General features: G+C 34.2%; 3 protein-coding genes across 3 annotated transcripts; 2 read left to right on the top strand and 1 right to left on the bottom strand.

Moving 5' to 3' along the window:
- Positions 1 to 552: 552 nt before the first annotated feature.
- LOC132302466 (SEC14 cytosolic factor) lies at positions 553 to 5389 on the top strand. The gene is made up of 6 exons (XM_059799344.1): positions 553 to 840; positions 967 to 1222; positions 2949 to 2985; positions 3498 to 3615; positions 4337 to 4447; positions 5007 to 5389. The coding sequence occupies exons 1-6, from the start codon at positions 769 to 771 to the stop codon at positions 5145 to 5147; spliced, it is 735 nt and encodes a 244-aa protein (XP_059655327.1). The 5' UTR covers positions 553 to 768; the 3' UTR covers positions 5148 to 5389.
- A 3017-nt stretch (positions 5390 to 8406) lies between these two features.
- LOC132302464 (uncharacterized) lies at positions 8407 to 15367 on the top strand. Its single transcript, XM_059799339.1, has 7 exons — positions 8407 to 9088; positions 11597 to 11683; positions 11808 to 11852; positions 11958 to 12053; positions 12207 to 12308; positions 14652 to 14806; positions 14898 to 15367. Exons 1-7 carry the CDS (start codon positions 8501 to 8503, stop codon positions 14977 to 14979), a joined length of 1155 nt encoding a protein of 384 aa, XP_059655322.1. The 5' UTR covers positions 8407 to 8500; the 3' UTR covers positions 14980 to 15367.
- A 1135-nt stretch (positions 15368 to 16502) lies between these two features.
- Positions 16503 to 17779, bottom strand: LOC132304606 (loganic acid O-methyltransferase-like). Its single transcript, XM_059802358.1, has 2 exons — positions 17137 to 17779; positions 16503 to 16987 (listed from the first exon to the last, which is right to left on the bottom strand). Exons 1-2 carry the CDS (start codon positions 17767 to 17769, stop codon positions 16652 to 16654), a joined length of 969 nt encoding a protein of 322 aa, XP_059658341.1. The 5' UTR covers positions 17770 to 17779; the 3' UTR covers positions 16503 to 16651.
- Positions 17780 to 19955: the final 2176 nt, after the last annotated feature.

The raw sequence follows: 19955 nt of genomic DNA, 5'->3' as shown, positions 1-19955 counted from the left end.
AATTGACCTTCCAAATATAATTGTTTTGAAAGATATTATGAAGTGAATTACTTTGAAACAGCCAATTAACGTTAATGAGATGAATCGAAAAGAAACTGCACAAACTAGATGTACATGATCAATAAAACCTTTTAAATTCATGTGATTACTATTGTAAATAAATAGTAATAATACTAGTTAATTGTCAATCCCGCCTTTATTTTGGTTGAGTTGAAGTTTGAACCTCCCTCTTAATAATTTAAAGTTTTTATATTCGTAAGGTGACTTGCATCATCTTTTTGTTTTTCAATTTTCCACGAAAGCTGGGAAGTGTTGTACTACTTAATACACGGAAGAGAGAAAAAGAAAATTAAAGACACAGTCAAACTCATACATGTGAAGGATTTGATAGTGATTTCTGCAACTAATTTCTCTTATTAAAAAAGTTACATAAATTATTAAACAGACTTAACTTCTCCATTATTGGGCAATTAAATATCCTCTTATTTCTCAGCTTACTCGCACCCAACCAAGTGATTCAACCAGACAATTACCATAGTCCATGTCACCCCTGTCACATTTTCGAAGGACCACTTTTGTCAACTCTCTCTCTCTTCGCTCCTATTCCTACCCTTCTATTTTTTTCCACTGAAATCCATTTGAATCTCAACCCTCGTGAAATTGAAATGGGTTTTCTCTCTCACTAAAATCACTTCGGACCCATCTTTCAGTTCAGAGTTCTCTCTTTTAATCTCAAATCAACCAAACAGTCATTTCCCAGAACCTCCAATGGAAGAAAGCCAAGAAATTGCATTGACCCAGATGAGGAAATCAATTGAAAAGCTTGGATGTTCTGCTGGGGTAAGTTTTGATGCTATATATGTATTTGTGTGTGTATATATATATATATATATATATTATATACACACAATATTTTTGCACAAAGTCATTCAATGATCAATTTGATACCATATTTATTGCTTGCAGAAGTATGGAGACACAACCCTCAAGAGGTTCTTGATTGCCAGATCAATGGATTCAGATAAAGCTGCAAAGATGTTTGTTCAGTGGCAGAAATGGAGGGATGCTTTGGTCCCATTAGGGTTCATCCCCGACTCCGAAGTACCGGACGAACTGGCGGCTCGGAAGATTTATTTACAGGGCTTATCAGAAGATGGATGCCCTGTAATGGTCGTGAAAGCCAGCAAACATTTTCCTTCCAAGGATCAACCTCAATTCAAGAGTAATTTGTTTATTTATTTATTTAATTAGTCTATCATCTATTTGATTTTATTTATTTATTTATTTTGATAAAATAGATGCTTACTTTGATCTTATATATTGTCCTATCAATGGGCCATCACACGAATGTAGCGTAGGAGAAAAGTTTCATTATTAAAGTCCATTTGATTTGGACAACTTGGAGTTTATCTTTTGGTTTAGTTTACTTGACTCATTTGTTATGGGGCCATTCAATGGTCTTTTCCAAGTGCTTCGCCTTCCACTATCAGACAACTTCCAGTTCTTGTTGATTGGTTTCCATGTGCTTCATGAATTTCATGCTAAAAGGCAATAATACCATTTGAGTCACTTTCACTATCATTATCAGTACTTTTGGGTTAATATAATTTTCTTATTATGCTTATTGATGTTAAGAAGGATCAAGGATATATGATTCCATTAACATAAAATGCTAGATTTGGGCAAACTGATGATGAAACAATCCTATCTTATGGTGTTTTTTTTTGGGTAATTAAGTGAGAAAACAATCCAATCTTATAGTTAACTGACACTAATTGACCAAACTTCAGGATTGAGCATAAGAAGGGATGTTTTCCATTGATTAATGTTGGTGCGTACCCTTCGATTATTTATCTACTTGTAACTAATACTTCTATCATCCAACATGAATACATGACTTGTCATTAAAATATAGTATCTAGTTCCAAGGACATTCATTTCGGACAATTGAACCTTTTCGAACTGTTTCTTTTTTAAGGAAAACACGGGACTTGGTCCAGCCAATTCATCTAACAGCAACTCAATCACATCGAGCTCTGCTTCTTCAACCCTATCATGTCATCTCCCTCCCCATTACATTAGGAAGACATACAAGAGAGAAAGGAAGTAGATTGATCAAACTCCCTCCCACATGCAACACAACGAAGTGATTAAACAGGGGATGTGCTCCCTCAATGTGGATGGCAGATGTCCTGTTGCTTTAATATATTCCCATTTGGAATTAATTTGGGAGATTGCTTTCCAGAATTGCTTTGGTTTAAGAGCCGAAAAGTGAAACCCGCTTCATAATGTTTTTCATCTGTGATGTTTGTTAGGTTGATTTCTAAGATGATGATTCGACCAGCTTTAGCAATAACTTATGAGGATAAGTTTGCTGTTACAGTTTTTCAAGTGCCTCCAACCATTCACTAGTCCTATAGGTCTGTAGGTAAACCATGTGGCACCAAGTCAATATATATTACCAGCTTATACTCTTTGTCACGGTTATCTTATATTCTTATGGAGTTATGGTAGTGCATTTTTTTTTTTTTTTTTTCCCCCTTTTTGGAGGGCAGTTATGGTTATCGTAGCTGTTACCATGATTGTTTGCATAACAAGAAGATTTATCCTTTTATGTACGTCATGTTTTCATAAGTCAGGCTGGTAGTAGTGCTGTGGGATTATACAAGATATTAATTGATCAATTGTGGGGATTGATTTGTTGAATCCCCTAGATGATACATGAACAGGCGAGTCGCTGTTATTATTATTATGATCTGGGGCCAACTTACATTGTGTTATGTTGTGCATTAATCATCAAAGGGCCTATTTGTCTGGGAACAAAATGATTGAGACTAATTTAAGCTCTCTCTCTCTATTACACGCACACATACACACATCAATTTCAATACCATGACTACAAGTGGTTAGTGAATATCTGATTCATTTTGTTTGGCTTCTTGGTGCAGAATTTGTTGTTCATCTGCTAGACAAAACCATTGCAAGGTATGTTTATAATTCAATTACATGGTTATCAAAATTCATTTATTAGTCAGAGAAAGTATATCCTTGGTGGGATAACAAGTGCTGTTTTGATTATTACTGGCAGGATTATAATTATCTAAGGCTATTAATTTATACTAGCTGTGTCTAGGTATCACACTGATGATAAAATAAAATTAAAAAAACTCCCCCAGCTTCCACTCTCTCTCCCTTCATCTAATTTTTCTTAATATCCTTTCTTCAAGTAAAAGATCATCTAAAAGAACTTGCACTGGGTGGGAAATCCGAGATTTTGACTTGTACTTCTCCCAAACTGGAACTCCGATTCATGAATTTTGAAGCCCTCTTTTTCAAAGATAGATAAGCAGTTTATTAAAGGTGGTTTTCTTTAAAGAGGCTTATGTATTTTGACAATATGAATTTTTTCATCAACTTTTACTTTGTTTTTTTTTTTTCTAGCAAGAATTCGGTTTTGGGTTTTCCTTTTTCACTCAATCTTCTTCTGGTCATTTCAGCTCCTTCAAGGGAAGAGAAATAGGAAATGAGAAGTTGATTGGCGTTCTTGATTTACAACAAATTACTTATAAGAACATTGATGCTCGTGGCTTAATTACTGGGTTTCAATTTTTACAGGTACATCTTTCTGTTATTGTTCTGTATGAGAATTTGTTATAGCTTAAAGTGGTACACAAGAAGAAGTGTAGCGTACAGTTCTCACTTGAATTTATTCTGGAGTCATCTTTTGGTAACATATATCATGACAAGGAAACTGGAATTTTATTTATTTATTTTTTTTTTTTGTAGCTGGGAATGATGGATACTTGTTACATGTAGATTTACTGTTCTTAGCTTCTTGCTAATCCAGTCGACTATGTTTGCTAAATTCTTAGAATTTGTCCTTTAGTTCTACTAATTTCTCAACTGGCAATTTTGTTTAAATTTGAAGAGGAAATGAACATGTTATGTGTGCATAACCAGCTTATGGGCATGGTGTTGCCATAAAACTTAAAGTTCGTACCCATAATAAATGCCCCAAAAGAGTGTATGCTTAGAGATATCATGAATCAATGAAAATGCTTTTAGCTATATAAAACTATATAATCCATTGGACATTATTATGGTGAAGGTTGGGTGTTGGCGTACAAAACATTCTAGAAATCGGTAAAATATAAGGCATTTATCAAGATCCTTTCTTTACCTTAGGAATAAGAACTTCGCACTGCTAATTGATGTTGAATTGCCAAGTAATCTCCCCCAATTAGGGCTTTGTTTGATTAGATCTCATATTTTTTTTGTAGAATGTGATGTTATTTTCCAACAGTTTTTGTTGACGACCTATATTTTGTTCATGTAGGCTTATTACCCTGAGCGGTTGGCCAAATGTTTCATATTAAATATGCCAAAGTTCTTTGTCAGCGTGTGGAGGATTGTTTCCCGCTTCCTTGAGAAGGCAACTCTAGAGAAGGTATATTATTTTTGTCCAGCATGTGAATATATAAGATAATCTGCTTAACTAAGTTGCTTACACTCATGGATCAGACTGAACATGCTTACTCAAAATGCAACTCATACATTGTATAGCAATGGACTGAAAGATACTACTCAAAAATGTTCTAGGTCCTGTTACCAGATTAGTCAATATGACATTTGTCCTTAAAGAATGTTTTGTCCTTAAATGGTTGTACAACCAGAATTCTCGAGTACTCCTAGTAAATTTGGCCAAGTATATTATCCATATGTTCTTTCAATCAAAATATTCAAAACTTGGGAAATCTCCCAAAATTTCAGCACTTTTTGGAGAAGCAAACAATATGTATGGCAGAATAGAATGTGCCCTAAATTTGCTTTGGGTTCAACTCAGGCGCCTATTTTAAATCAAACCATTGTGTATTTGAGCATGAATTCGGCAATTTTATAGTTTTTGTTTAAATTGTCTGCTTTTGAAGTTCGAGAGGATTAACTTTTTAATTAGGAAGCAAAATCCTAACACTCAAAAGATTGCTGTTTTGCTGATATAAATGCAGATTGTGATTGTAACCAATGAAGATGAGAGGAGGGATTTCGTCAAGGCAATCGGAGAAGAAGCCTTGCCAGAAGAGTATGGTGGGAGAGCAAAGCTAGTAGCTATCCAAGATGTTGTATTGACCCCATTGGAGGAGGATTAACTCAATTACATATACAAAAGTGAATGCATCTGCTAATGCAACCCAACTTATTGGAATGCTACCAATGAGATTATACTTATTGCCAATTCACAGGCTGTAGGGCAAGTTTTAGCCTAATACCTTATCATCATGTATTTTAGTAGTAATCATTTATCAAGATGCACTAAAATTGCCTCTACTGTAGAAACAGTTTCTCTGATTACAGAAGAGTACTCTATTTAAACAAATTGGTTTCAGCTTAATACGGGACCGAAAAGATGATTTTTGTGCTGTTTGTTTGTGTGGGTAGTGTAGATGTAGGGGTTAGGAAATAATATGGCCGTAAAGGGAAGAAAATCCCCTCATGTGAACAGTGCATCATGTTCCGTCAAAAAGTTGGGATATTTGCTCAACATCCCAACATTTTTATAAAGTACATTCCGAACTGGACGAAACAGATCCTATTGTTCCACTGGTGGAGAAAATTTGAGGCACAATTTTTAGGTTGTGGTTTGTGGGACACAACATGCTATATAAACTTTGCTGCATGATATTAGTATTAGAAAAGATGCAAACAACTTTTTTCATGATTTTGCACTGCGGATCTCCTGAGGTAGTGTGTCTCGAGGATCCTCTGACGAGACTGGGAGCTGATATTGGTGCTCCGCTACTAGGCTAAGGGGCTCCATTTCTTTCTCTTAAATGAAATTACAAAAAAGTCCCTACAGTAAACAATGTTTTAGTCTTGCACTTTTTGATACCACAATTGTCCTTCCATCTTAAGGTTAAGATTCTTGGTGCAAAAATGAAAATTACTTCAACTTCTCTTCCACTTTTTTATTTTTGGTACTACCTTCTTCTTCCGAATCCTCTAATTTTAAAAAAGTTGCACAAATACCCCCAATGCTTTTTAGGCAACAAACAACTTTTATTTATAAAGGGTTGTAAGTTACCCCTTTGGGTGACAAATGTCCCACTTTTGCATTTAAATCAGTCCTACTTAGTTAATTCGCGTAATTGTGAAAAAATAAATACTTCCGTTTGCCGATCAGAGTTGAAAGATACGGTAAAATACGCTTTTTTTTTCATCACCCCGTATCTAACGCGTTTTTTTGTTTATTCGTTTTGGTTGCAAACTATTGTCTTTTCTATAGCCATTATCTTTCAAGCCATTAAAATAATGTTATTTGTTGTGCAATCTCTTATTGTTGTCACTCCAATTATGATCTTTAATCAAAACAATGAAAGATATATATATATATATATATATATATATATATATATATATATATATATGTGTGTGTGGAATACTATAATCTGGAAGAATCATAAATTTTTATTGATGGTTGTAGATATTTATAGATTTTTTGTTTTGCTGTGAGATCTTTTAAATTTTGTTAATATCTTTATCATTATTATTATTTTCGAAGTTTGTAGATCACCACACTCCCTAGATGTTTTAGCAGAATATCACATTATATACTTATGAATTTTTTTTTATGATTATTGTGATACTGTCAATTGTAATATATTTATTTTATTATTTGTTACATATTCTTTATTGTCCTTACAAATATATATATATAATAAAATAATAAGATGTGTATAGCCGAATTTTTAATCCCGAATTTTTAGAGTATATAATGTATTCGTATTCGTATTTTTACTTCTCTGTATTTTTTTGTCAAATTTTTTAAACGTATGTTTAAAAAAATATTGAATTATACTCGTACGTTTTCGTACTCGTATTTTTTTCGTACCGTATTTTACTAACTATGAAATCAGTCAAGTTTATTACACGACACATTAATTAATTATTTTTGACAAAGTTACCTTTACAATTGCTCAATATACCCTTTCTAATTAATTTACAAAAATAAAAAAATATCAGTTTCTCCATTATTATGGACAGATTCAACATAGATAAATATTATACATAAGTTGACTTTGATTTTTATTTTAGTTTTTCTTTTGTAGACGATATTTCTTGAAATTTCTCTACAAAAAAAAAAATAATAATAAATAAATTAAATTCTTTTAAGCAGCAATAGCTTCTCTATTATCCATACAGTTCCCTATTTCAAACAAAGTAAAAATCACAATCTTCATGGTGAGAGACAATTAAGGTTTCATAGTTCAGGGGATCTAGGGAACTAAGCAATTCCAATCTCCCTCCGTAGGTTGTCGGGACCTAGCATTGTACATTGTGGCCAAATCTACTTTTTGTGTCGATAAAATTCTCTTAATAAATAATTAGTAAATTCGAATCCTATTAGACATACACAGTTCTGCGTTATATATACATTCTATATATATTCTATATAGCGCATATTCTATATTTAAATTAGTTCCATTATTATTTTACTTTACTTATATGTGCCCACTAGTTTTCTTATACAAACAACGTGGATTTAGTTATGGATATATTTTTTCCTAAAATATATACTGAGTATCTTTTTTTTTTTTTTTTTTTTTTTTTAATTTGATTTCCTTATTATGAGTATTTATGTAATTTTGTTTTATTCCTTAATGACAATTAATTCTCCATTAGTCAAAGAGAGTAAATTGCAACAAGTTAGTAAATAGAGGTTGATAAATTAAAATACAATATATTATATCGTGTTGTAACATTATAATACAATTAAATAGAAAATTTGACACATTTAGTTGTATTGTCTATTTGGAATTGTTATATTCTGAATTTAAAGTTTTACATTAATGATGTAAAATTATTACATTAAGCACAAAACATACAGAGGACCAAAATGATACAAGAGAGAGTATGCAAGTTCTTATTAGAAAATTATATTATAGAAATCACAATTCAATACAAAGGCAAAAAGAAAAAATAAATTGAATAAATGTGATATTTGCTTGTGTGTGATAAGTCAGGTCATATAATCTTGGATCATGTAATAATTTCTCTAAATAAATAAATTCACATAATATGAGAAAAATTATTATAGAATACATAATTTTTAGACCATTGGTCCGGCCAATCACCATTTGACATTGTTTAAGTAAATCATTGAACGAAGCTAATGATTTCAAATTAATGATTACGCGACCATATAATAATTTTTTTAAGTATTAACAATAAAATAAAATAAAAATAAATAAAAAAGCATACCTTTTTCACTACGGCATGGAAACAGGATCCTAGTCCAAATTAAAGTACTATCAAAGTCGTACAATTAACCAAATGACATACACAGAGTCATATATATATATATATATATATATATATATATATATATATATTCTTCTCCTTGAAACAGAAAGTAGCTTTCTATTACGTTCAAACTTGAAGCACCCGTAGCCGCCACTCTGTCTAAAACCTTCCCTCTCTCAAACTCTCTGAGATTTTGGTAAAGATGAAGGCCGCCGCCATCCCTCACCATCACCAATTTCTCTGCGGCGGCGCAACCTTCTCTCCACGGCCCAAACCCAACCTCTTCCGACCCGTCACCACCGCCAATGCCTTCAGAGTCCGTATGTCCCTCCGCGAAGACGCCCCCTCCGTCGCTGTCGTCGGCGTAACCGGCGCAGTCGGCCAAGAATTCCTTTCCGTCCTCTCGGATCGCTCATTCCCCTACCGCTCTATCCGTATGCTCGCCAGCAAACGCTCCGCTGGCAAACACCTCACCTTCGAAGACAAAGACTACGTCATCGAAGAACTGACCGCAGACAGCTTTAACGGCGTCGACATTGCTTTGTTCAGCGCTGGAGGGTCGATAAGCAAACAGTTCGGGCCTATTGCGGTCGATTGTGGATCAATTGTTGTCGATAATAGCTCCGTGTTTCGGATGGATCAGAATGTGCCTCTTGTGATTCCTGAAGTAAATCCGGAGGCTATGGCGCATATTAAGGTCGGTTCAGGGAAAGGAGCCTTAATTGCTAATCCCAATTGTTCTACTATCATATGCTTGATGGCCGCCACGCCACTTCATCGGCGTGCCAAGGTGCGATTTTTGGATCCTATTAGTTTATTTACATTGCAGTATTTTGTTAATCATTATTTTTATTGGGTTTATTGAATTTGAGCATTCCAGACTGGATTTTTTGAGGAATTTTTTTTCTAAAATAACAGTTGTTAAAAAGTGTGGCTTTCATTTTATTTTTCTGTTTGGAGAAGAAAAAACTATTATTAAGAATGATGGCAATCAGTCCCTTGTGCTCTTCATCTTATTTTACTTGTATGCTTAGATCATAATTTGAGAATATTATTTGCATGAATTTCTTTATTGAAAAGTTTTCTGCCCTGAATTTTTTGTGAGTTCATATTCTAATTATGGAGTTCTTGTTACTTTTATTTATTTATTTATTTATTTATGTTGTGCGAAAAATGTCTGTTTGTGGTTAATGACTAAGAAATATGTAGATGTCCAAGTTGAATTGGCTTGTTGGTATTCTAATAAGTTCTTAGTTTGTATTCTTTTCTTCAATGCTGCCTATATTGAAAATGTTGACCACGATTATAGATGATAGCAAATATTTGGGGATCTCATATTATAAGATCCTGAAAATGATCACGATGTGCTATTTATGAAGATGTATTAGTATTCTAAAGTCACATGCAGGAAAAACTGGAATCATTTTATCTCCATTGGATGGGCAAATTCATATATGTGTCTACTTTTCTTGGGCGAATCCTTTATTCATTATTCAAACATTTGAGAAACTTTTTTTTTTTGACGAATAGTGTGAGGCAAGGAACTTCACTTGCAAAATGTTGGGTGTAAACCATTCAAGGTCCTTTTTATAAAATAAAAACATAGAGCATAGGATTGTTATGTTCTTTGACTAACCAATTTAACAAGCTTTATAATAAGCCACTAACTATTGAAAACTTGAACTGATCATTCTACCTTAGTGTATACTACAAAATTATTCTGGGAACTGTGGTCAATTAAAAACCAGTTGAATTAAATTTTGTGAATATGGAAGGTTGGGGTCTTTGTAGTATGAGTGAGGCATGAAGGCGTACACCTTATTTGCGCCCCATGGTATGTCATTTTTGTTTGGGGCAACTTCTTGTGAGTCCGGGAGAACTTCCTGGTGGTATGCTTGTGAGTCATACTTACATCTGGAGGATAGACTCATGTGAGCTTCATTTGGGACCTATGGATGCTTACAGCAACACTTAAAAATTTGAGCTATGCTGCTTACAATTATTTACTTGATGGAATTAGGCTTGGGACAGTTTATGTCTCTATCTTTGTAATGGTAAAATGGGAAGTATAATGGTTCTTGGATATATTAGGATTAATATAGACTAAAAATTTGACTGTATTAAGTTAATGAGCTTCTAGAAAATAGCATGTTGTAATTACTAAGCATTATTTAATTAAGTGTTTGTTCAACAAAATAAAGAAAATATAAGCTGGGTTGCGTTTTAATAGTAAGTATGGAAATAAGGAGGCAAATCAGAACAATATGAAGAAGAACATTGCAGGAGGGTAAATAGACAAACAAAGTAAAATTTTCTCATAAATTCAACTGCTCTCAATTTATTTTATAACATTTTGGTAAAATGAGCCTTACATGAAAAATCTAGAAAACAATGTTGGCAACCAAACTGTTTCTAGAAACATTTCTGTTCTGATATATATATATATATATATATATATATATAAAATTTCTAGAAACAAGAAAACGAGTTCATTATAAACTTGACTTAACTTATTCAAACATATTTGTGATAAATTTAATGGGTTGGTTTGCGAACTAAACACTTGTAATTAATCTGAAAGTAGAAATTCAAAAAAAAAAAAAAAAAAAAAGAAGAAGAAGAAAGAAAGAAAAAGAAATGGAAAACAATTTTTTATAGAAAAAATGGACTCTTGGAAAATAGAAAGTCTAGACTAAGAAATTTGCTATGAAGCAAATTCTAAGCACTATATAAGACTTCTCAATTCCTAACAAATATTGTAATTAACAAACCCTATCACCAGATGATTACTGTTATGACAAACGCAATGAACCCAAGATAGAACCAAGAATCACGATAGAAAAGTAAACACACCACACAAAGAACACAAGTTTTATACGTGGTTCGGCAACAGCTTACGTCCACGGTTAGGATCCAGCGAAAGTCTTCACTATGTGTAAAATTAGAAATTACAAGTTTTCAGCCCCTCACTCTGTTTCCGTATGAATTTTAAGGTCTTTCTCTTACACCACTCCAAACCCTAAGTGCCCTTATATATCGGGCTACAAGAGACTAATTAGGGTCCACAACCCATGAGCAAAAAAGGGGTCAAAAATTTTCCTCCAACGGGTTGTCGGGTCGCGTTGCGACCTGGCAATTCGAGCCACAACTTCACAATTACTAAACCTGATCCTGAACAATCATAATTTTTAAAATTACCAGGGGGGGTGGGGAAGATTTTTCTGTAAGTCACACTCTACTACTGGCTTGAGGTAACATTTCAAACAGTAACAATAATACTGGTACATGAATGGTGCAGGTATTGCGCATGGTTGTTAGTACTTACCAGGCAGCTAGTGGGGCTGGTGCTGCTGCAATGGAAGAGCTTGAACAGCAGACCCGTGAGGTTTTTGCTACTTCTCCCATAGTATTATATTGTTTTTAGTTTGCCTATGATATCCATATGATATAGAGAATTTATCTTTTTTGTTCCTCCAGAACTCATTATTTTTTTCCTTGTCTGAAATAAGGTCCTTGAAGGAAAACAACCAACTTGTAATATATTTAAGCAGCAGGTTTGTTCTTTGTTCTTAAAGTTAAATTCGCTAGTGAGATAAAAGTAGATGATATGGATTAAATCCCGTCACCTAATTCAACTCTTAATACCTTCACTTTTGCAGTATGCTTTTAATCTGTTCTCACACAATGCACCTGTTCTTTCAAATGGGTATAATGAAGAGGAAATGAAATTAGTGAAAGAGACAAGGAAAATCTGGGTAAGTATTTAATGTCGATATCTTTCTGCCTTTATATCTGATCAACTAGATAGTCTTTTGTTCAAGCCCTTTGGTAGATATGGTCAACTCCTCATATGCTCGCAGTCTATATGAGATTCTTTATCTATCCATTCTTGATGTTCTTTGTTGTAGAATGACATGAATGTTAAAGTGACTGCAACCTGTATACGAGTTCCTGTTATGCGTGCACATGCTGAGAGCGTCAACCTTCAATTTGAGAAGCCTCTTGATGAGGTAATGTTATGATATTCTCTACTACTGTATTGCCTTTTAAGTAGAAGTTTTAACAGAGTTTGGTTGCTGAAATTTTTTTTGTCACAAAAACTATTTTCAAAGTAGATATATATATATATATATATATATATATATAGATATATATTACTTTGACCAGTTTGCTCTTCCAAATGCTTGAAACTTGAGTGGTAGATGGTATTGGTGACAACATTATTGAAAATATATTTTTCTTTGTGGATTCCTGGCCGGTTTACTATTTGTCTTGTATATTACTTTTGTGCTTTCAATTCACATGCAACATTTTTTGTGATTTTTTTCAATTTTTCCATCTATGCATCTGAATTTTCCATAGTTATGATGGATGATTACACAATAAGGACATGTATGATGGATGTGTGTGTATAATTAGAATGACTGTGGGAGAAACAAATGAATTCTCAATTCCTGTAGGCTCACATCAAGGGTCTTCGTCAAGCCCATACCTCTTTGCCTTAGTTATGGATAAGCTGACAAGACACATTCGGGATGAGATCTCATGTTGTATATTTTTTGCTGATGATTTGTTTTAACTGAAGAAACTAAAGGAGGTAGTGCTAAACTGGAGGTTTGTAGAGGTGGTCTAAAATTAAAAGGAGAGAAACCTGATTTTATTGAGTGTAATTTTAGCAAATGTAGAATACAAATAGGGAAGTAGGGAAGATTGATAATCAAGATTTATGGAGTGTGCATCTAGTTTATTGTGATATCGTCATATCTCGTTAAGATTTAAAGGGAATTTCTATAAAACAGTTAGTAGACCAGCCATTCTTTATGGAACAGAATGTTGAGTTAAGAAGCAACAAATGCTCAAGTGAGTGATGAAAATGCAAATATTGATGTAGATGTATGGCAAGACAAGAAAGTATAGATTTAGAAATGAAAACATTCGTGAGATGGTTGAAGTAGCACCAATGAGAGATGAAATGAGAGAAAATCAATTAAGATGGTTAGGACATGCACAAGGAAAATCATTAAGTGCACTTAGTTGGGAAGAGTAGGGGAAGGGGAATACCAAAGTTAATGTGCATAGAGTTAGTAAGGAATGATATGATAACATGTGGTTTGATTCAGGCCATGACCTTAGATTGGAATGGAAAAACAGGATTTATGTAACTAACCCCAAGTAGTTGGGAGAAAAAGGCTTTGCTTGTTATTGTTGTATGCATCTAGATTTGCCTGCCTACATGCAATGGTTCAAAGAGGGCTTTGGATTTTGAGGACCGTGAAGTAGTTATTTTGGTTTCCAAGCCTCGTCTAGATTTTTGGCTTTTATAGTGTTCTTCCCTCGTCATTTGCCACATGGTTCTCTTTCCAGTGAATTACTGTGTAATCAGAATTGTGCTTTTGGTTATTTTATTTTATTTTATTTGTTGAAAGGAACAACTTAGGATTATACAATCTTCTACTACTTCTTTTCAGTTGCCAAGCAGTTAAAAATATTCATGCACACCTAAGAATTTGGGAACACTTTGTATTTGTGGGTTTATTTTTAAATGTACAGTATGGTTTTCCTTTCTTGAGACCTGTTATAACTATTGGAAAAGCTATTGTGTTTTTGCTGGCTCAAGAACTGAATTGTCTATTTATTTTATTTTGTCAAGATTCATTCATAACGAATCTGACTTCAGATTGGAGTTAGAGAAACCCATCTGCAAATTGGAGCAAATTGCATTGAAAAATTTGCTTAACGGATTGGTTTAGGATGACCCTTGATCCTGTCTCAATTCGATCTTTTTGCATGGTAATTCTTAGACATAAAGACCCCGCCTTTGAAGACCCCATCTGCTAGCCAAGATTAGTGGGCTCGCCAATCCGATTGCACTCTGTGATGTGTCTAAAGTTTAGAAAGTTTTGAACATTAAAGTTCTAAGCGGGAAAACTTTGGTTTCTATCTGCCTTCTGCTTTTGTTCGGATTTTATTTGAAAGAACTAACTTAGGCAAGCTCTGTTCTGGTTGAGTGTGAAACATAGCATCCCAAAATGAATTGCACCCCTTCAGTTACATCAAACGACATGTCATCCTTCCATAGGAGCTAAATTGCTATTTTTTCTACCATATATTTATTATGTGTACTTTTTCTTAATGGGGTAAAATACTGTAAAGGTCTGTGTTAATGTTATAATATTCATCCCAAATTGGTCATTTGATTATTGATTTTAGTTACACCAGCATAATTCACTTATGTTTATATTTCATTCATCGTCACAATTCACAACTAAAACCTCCAAAAGAAAGCTATTCTCTTGCTCACCTTTTTCTCTCAGAATGACATACACTTTTTTATATTTATGCTATTTGTCCAGGACACGGCAAGAGAAATTCTGTTGAATGCTCCTGGAGTAGTTGTTGTTGATGACCGTGCATCCAATCACTTTCCTACCCCATTGGGAGTTTCAAACAAGGATGATGTTGCAGTTGGCAGGATACGCCATGACGTGTCCCAAGACGGAAACTATGGGTAAAAATTAACTAATAGGCGGTTGTTTCTACGCATGATCTTTCATTAATCTCTTTAAAACCCTTCAACTAAATGGAGACATTTGTAACAGGTTGGACATCTTTGTTTGTGGTGATCAAATACGTAAGGGTGCTGCTCTTAACGCTGTCCAGATTGCAGAGATGTTGCTATAGTTCAGATTTGATTCTGATCATGAGGTGAATTGAGCTGCTTTTAATGCCATTCAGGTTGCAGAGATGTTGCTGTAGTTCAGATTTGATTCTGATCATGAGGTGAATTGAGCTGCTTTTAATGCCATTCAGGTTGCAGAGATGTTGCTGTAGTTCAGATTTGATTCTGTTAGTCAGTTTTCGTTTTTTGAAATATTTATCTAGTGAGAAAAAGTGTTTTCAGAGGAGAAAACAAATTTGAGCATTTCATTTAGCGTATTTTTTTAATTGTAGTTGCATGTTCCATTTGAAATGTTTTCTGCAGTTTTTTTTTAGTTAAAATAGTTCTGTACCAACTGGAGGATTTTCTGAATAATTGTATTATTTATGAGCATTATGCTGCATTGACTCTTGAACGAGTGAAAGGTGAAAGGATATGTGTCGAAACATGTTCCGGATGGTGACCCCTGTGTAGGCTTGCGAAATGCTTTGGCATTACTCAACGTATTAAATTTTTGTTCCCATGGAGACTTAAACTCTCAAATGTTCACTTTGAGAGATACAACCTTTGGGTGATCTTATGCTGTTTATAGACTTTGATCATCTTAAAGGGTTACATTACAGCACTTGTAACATACTTGGGTCACACGTATGTGATAGGAAGGAGTGTGCATACTGCATACAACCTTTTGAGCCGAGACAGCGGCTCCCTATACATACATGCATCCATGCACATATATATATATATATAGTAATTGACCATGTTATGGTGAAATATGAATGTGCCACTATCCTAAAATATTCTAACTACTTTTCATGGTTGTCGTAATGAGTCCTATTAATAGATGATATGGTTCTTGTTCTCCTTAGGCCAGTTTTTATTGTTTTCATCACATTTATGGGCTTTAAATCTCATAACTGCATTCTTAAAGACGTTTGAATCACAATATTAATAAATAAAAGATATATATATATATATATATATATATATATATATATATAAATTTATATAGCAGGCAAGTATTCTTACTATTGTATCTTGTGAGTTATGATCAACATCATGCAGTGTGGGGAGTTCGGTACCACTCAACCAATTGCAACTGGCTCCAAGCTAGGCTTGTGAAACGAAATTCTGTACACCATATCATGTAAGCTATTCATTTCTCTTATCATCAATGGCTTTATTTTACCATTTCTGCTTCTGATTTTTGGGAAATAAAGATGATGAAATTTCTATAGAATGGTAATTTTCAAGTTTCGTTTTCCAACGGACTAGAAGTATTGCAAAACTTGGGGAATAGCTCCCTGAAGTCGGGCAGTTTTCAGGAACTTTTTCAAACAGTTCCTGAAAATGCCCCACTTAGCAAATTCCCTTATTCGTTTTCATTTTCCTGTCAATTTTTATGAATTACATACGAAACTGCCCCTTGCATAATATAGAACCATAACATACAGCATGACTAGGGTTTATTCCAATAAGCATTCAATTCAAAAACTTACTTTCATCATACATATTTAAACATATCATTTAGAAGACATCATATTGATTGACTGTCAAAGAGGACTTACAATACAATAGAAGTTAAGTTCTCACCATAGTTGAAGCCATAATTCAGTTTCGTGCTGTTCATTGTTTAGTATGCATTAGCTGCACTACGAAACTTGACCAGTTCATTTTCAAGACTCCAAAGTTGCATCATTTGCGCTTCAGAGCAAGTAGTAGCAGGATTCCTTTCTTATGACGTGAGTCCATTAGATTAAACCCAGCAACTTCCTTATGAAATCGGTCGAACAATTCGTCGATTATCTCACTACCGAAGTGTTCTGTTATGAGTCCCTCCAACGCAGCCCTCATGCTCATACTACATATTTGCTCATCCACGTTGTCATCATTCCTCAACTGTGGATGCGTTGTCATCATTCTCTCAATGCCAAAACACCCATTTCTTTCTACCAGGCATATCACCTCCTTGGGAGAGGCAGTGTACACAGGCAAGTTGAAGGAGTCCACTTGAGCTTCACTTATCAAACCCTGTCACAAAGACCAACAATAAGTGTCCATATATAACAAACTACCTCTATACTACAACGTTTTATGGCCTAGTTGCTTCAGGTTTTTGGGAATAGTTTTCTGTTATCCGAGGACAGATCTAATCATATATAGATATGTTTCGAACTCACCTCCTTTGCCATATCCACGAGGGAAGATCCCACTTTATCATACATCACACCGCATCCCATCTGAGAACGATGAATACCATCTGGGTTAGATATCATGATAAGCAGCAACATCCCTCCAGCCACAATTTCTTTAGCCCTGTTGTTCAAGAAGTTGTCCATGTCCTTGGCATATTGAGCTGCATAAGCATTTGCTACTTCAACTGGTGCACTCGAGTAATAGATCCTGCCCTTGTTCCATGCCGCAGAATCCTTGTCTGCTACCTCCTCTGGCACCTTGGAAAGCCACTGGAGTGCGTACGAGGCATGCATAATGTGGATGCAGGACTTGGGGAATAAGCGGCCATAGAAAGAACCTGGCACACCTGTGGCAAAGTATCTTCTCTCAGGAGGGAGGAAGGTGAAGAGGGTATTGAAATCACTTGTGACATGATCGTTGAAGAACACTTGGAATTCGGGTAATTGAGACTCGAGGCCTTTGGATTTGTACTTTTCTTCCACGGCTTCTATTATATTTTGCATGGCAATGTAGGTATTTGGTCCGACTGAGCATCCCAAATCTGCAATCCGAAATGTGTTTGAAGTGGGAGAGAATTTTTCAATGTCAAGCTTCTCGGCGATTGACTCATGAATCATCGCCTTAGCGATTATTGAAGCTTCTCTCTGCAGAACAGTTCAAATTTGCTTGTTTCAGTTTCTTGAGACATGTAAAACACATATTTAGACATTAAAGCACCTGTAGAATTAATTTAGCAGAGTACAAACATGAAAAAAGGAAGTGAATATAGCTGTTAGAACTGTTAATAATTAAGTGACTTATGGTATAATGTTAGTTTGTTTAAAGCAAATGGAATTAGTATACTAACAATTTGCATCGAACTTGATATGTATATATATTACAAAATTTACAATCACATGATGCTTGAACATGCAGCAAATATTTAAATTCCATAGACATTAAATATATATATTGGTTTAATTTGTAGATCGCGCCAGTTCACAAGAGTTCAACCCAAGTTGGAAGTATTCTTGCATTCCGTCCTATGTGAAACAACGTATAGACTTTTCCGCTATGTTTGTTGGTTTTTATTTTTTGCTATGTTTGTCGGTTTTTATTTTTTTTCTTGTTTTTCATATACGTTTATATATATATATATATATATATGTTGGTATATATATGTAGCTGCAATACAAGTACTCCTGTGAGTGTGTATGTACATTTATATTGTAAATTGATGATGTGCTGACCATGCAAATTGAAGTTCAGCCTCTTGTGCTCTTAGCATGCATATAGGAGCATGAGAAGATAGGAGCATGCTCCCTGGCTAGTATACAAAAGTTATGGCAAATTGAAGTTCAGCCTCTTGTGCTCTTAGCATGCATATAGGAGCATGAGAAGATAGGAGCATGCTCCCTGGCTAGTATACAAAAGTTATGAACATAATGAACATATATATATATATATGCATATGTAGAGAGAGAGAAGAGAGAGAGAGAGAGAGAGAGACAGGAGCATGCACCCTAGCTAGTATACAAAAATTATGAACACAATGAACACACACACATGCATATGTAGAGAGAGAGAGAGAGAGAGACGTTGAGTTTTTCATGTAGCTAATTTGTAAGATACCTGCATGCTCGAGTTTTTCATGTAACTGTGTACGCCATCTCCGCCGTTCATGGGACATGATTTTGGCTCTGAGACTGTGTTGCTGCCCATCTCTCTCTCTCTCTCTCTACAAGTTTTGGTGTCTAGTGACTTATCAAGAAAAATAAAGTTTTGGTGTCTAGTGACTTATCAAGAAAAATAAAGTTTTGGTGTCTAGTGAGAGAGCTCTCTCTTGCTTTATATATCTGGAAAATGCTAAAAAATATATATGACTAGATTCTCTGTTCTCATGGACCTAGCTACAAATGGAGTAATTGATTCGTAAATAAACTAAAATTGTATTCTCCCAAAACTTATAAAAAATTCCAATTTGAAGTTGTTTAACCTTACTTTTAAAGTTCAAATCTTGTGAAACAATAGTTATAACAAATTAGTACTCTTTAATTCTGTGAGCCATAGAGGTTTTGTCAGCCGCTTGTAAATTTTTCACTCTCAAGCAAGTCTTACTGATTGTGTTTGCGTGCCTGAATTTATTATCCATTTAATGGCTGGAATCTCTTGTGCAACAATGGCATTCAAAATGGGACACCAATCAGCACCTGGTCCTTGTTTGGGATCCGGAGGGCTAGCCGTCCAAGAAAAAAGAATAAATAAATGATATTAATTCATGGATATAAATAGTGGTGGACAAATAATTCGTGGATCCGATCTTATTTGGTTTGAATTGTGCTGATCGATGGCGGATTCAAAAAAATCGAATCCGAACTCACAGAGTGAGCTGTTAAAAATCCGATCCGATCCGTGAAATATATATATATACATATATATATATATATATTCAAATAATATAGTAGTTAATAATTATTTAAATATATAAATAAATTAAAATTTTATCTATTGGGTTATATTTAAAAGACAAATAAATTATAAATAATATTAATTACAATAATAATAATAATAATAATAATAATAATAATGGATAATTTAGATAAAATTCAATCTACGGATTCAATCCGATCCAATCCGTTATTATACGGATCCGATCAATGGGATAACGGATCGATGGCGGATGGGAGTGAATCGAATTAGGATTGATGCCTAGTTTAATCCGATTCATGATCACCCCTAAAAAATTTATATTGAGCTAAAATCTGTATCATTTAATAATATTTTTAATAATTACAAAATATATTTAAAAGTAAAATTTTTAAAT

This window comes from Cornus florida, unplaced genomic scaffold, assembly GCF_030987335.1.
Source record: "Cornus florida cultivar Cherokee Brave unplaced genomic scaffold, ASM3098733v1 CherokeeBrave_3.0.0_Hap2_Chr04, whole genome shotgun sequence".
Taxonomy (NCBI): domain Eukaryota; kingdom Viridiplantae; phylum Streptophyta; class Magnoliopsida; order Cornales; family Cornaceae; genus Cornus; species Cornus florida.
Note: the sequence above shows the minus strand (reverse complement) of the source record. Positions and strands in the feature narration are given on the sequence as shown.

Excerpts from the sequence above, each read along its gene's own strand:
- LOC132302466 (XM_059799344.1), top strand. The coding sequence starts at position 769 with ATGGAAGAAAGCCAAGAAATTGCATTGACCCAGATGAGGAAATCAATT. Across the intron at positions 2,986-3,497 it reads CTAGACAAAACCATTGCAAG|CTCCTTCAAGGGAAGAGAAA; the intron begins GTATGTTTATAA and ends TGGTCATTTCAG. Across the intron at positions 3,616-4,336 it reads CTGGGTTTCAATTTTTACAG|GCTTATTACCCTGAGCGGTT; the intron begins GTACATCTTTCT and ends TTGTTCATGTAG.
- LOC132302464 (XM_059799339.1), top strand. The coding sequence starts at position 8,501 with ATGAAGGCCGCCGCCATCCCTCACCATCACCAATTTCTCTGCGGCGGC. Across the intron at positions 9,089-11,596 it reads CACTTCATCGGCGTGCCAAG|GTATTGCGCATGGTTGTTAG; the intron begins GTGCGATTTTTG and ends TGAATGGTGCAG. Across the intron at positions 11,684-11,807 it reads TTGAACAGCAGACCCGTGAG|GTCCTTGAAGGAAAACAACC; the intron begins GTTTTTGCTACT and ends GTCTGAAATAAG.
- LOC132304606 (XM_059802358.1), bottom strand. The coding sequence starts at position 17,769 with ATGATTCATGAGTCAATCGCCGAGAAGCTTGACATTGAAAAATTCTCT. Across the intron at positions 16,988-17,136 it reads TCGTGGATATGGCAAAGGAG|GGTTTGATAAGTGAAGCTCA; the intron begins GTGAGTTCGAAA and ends TCTTTGTGACAG.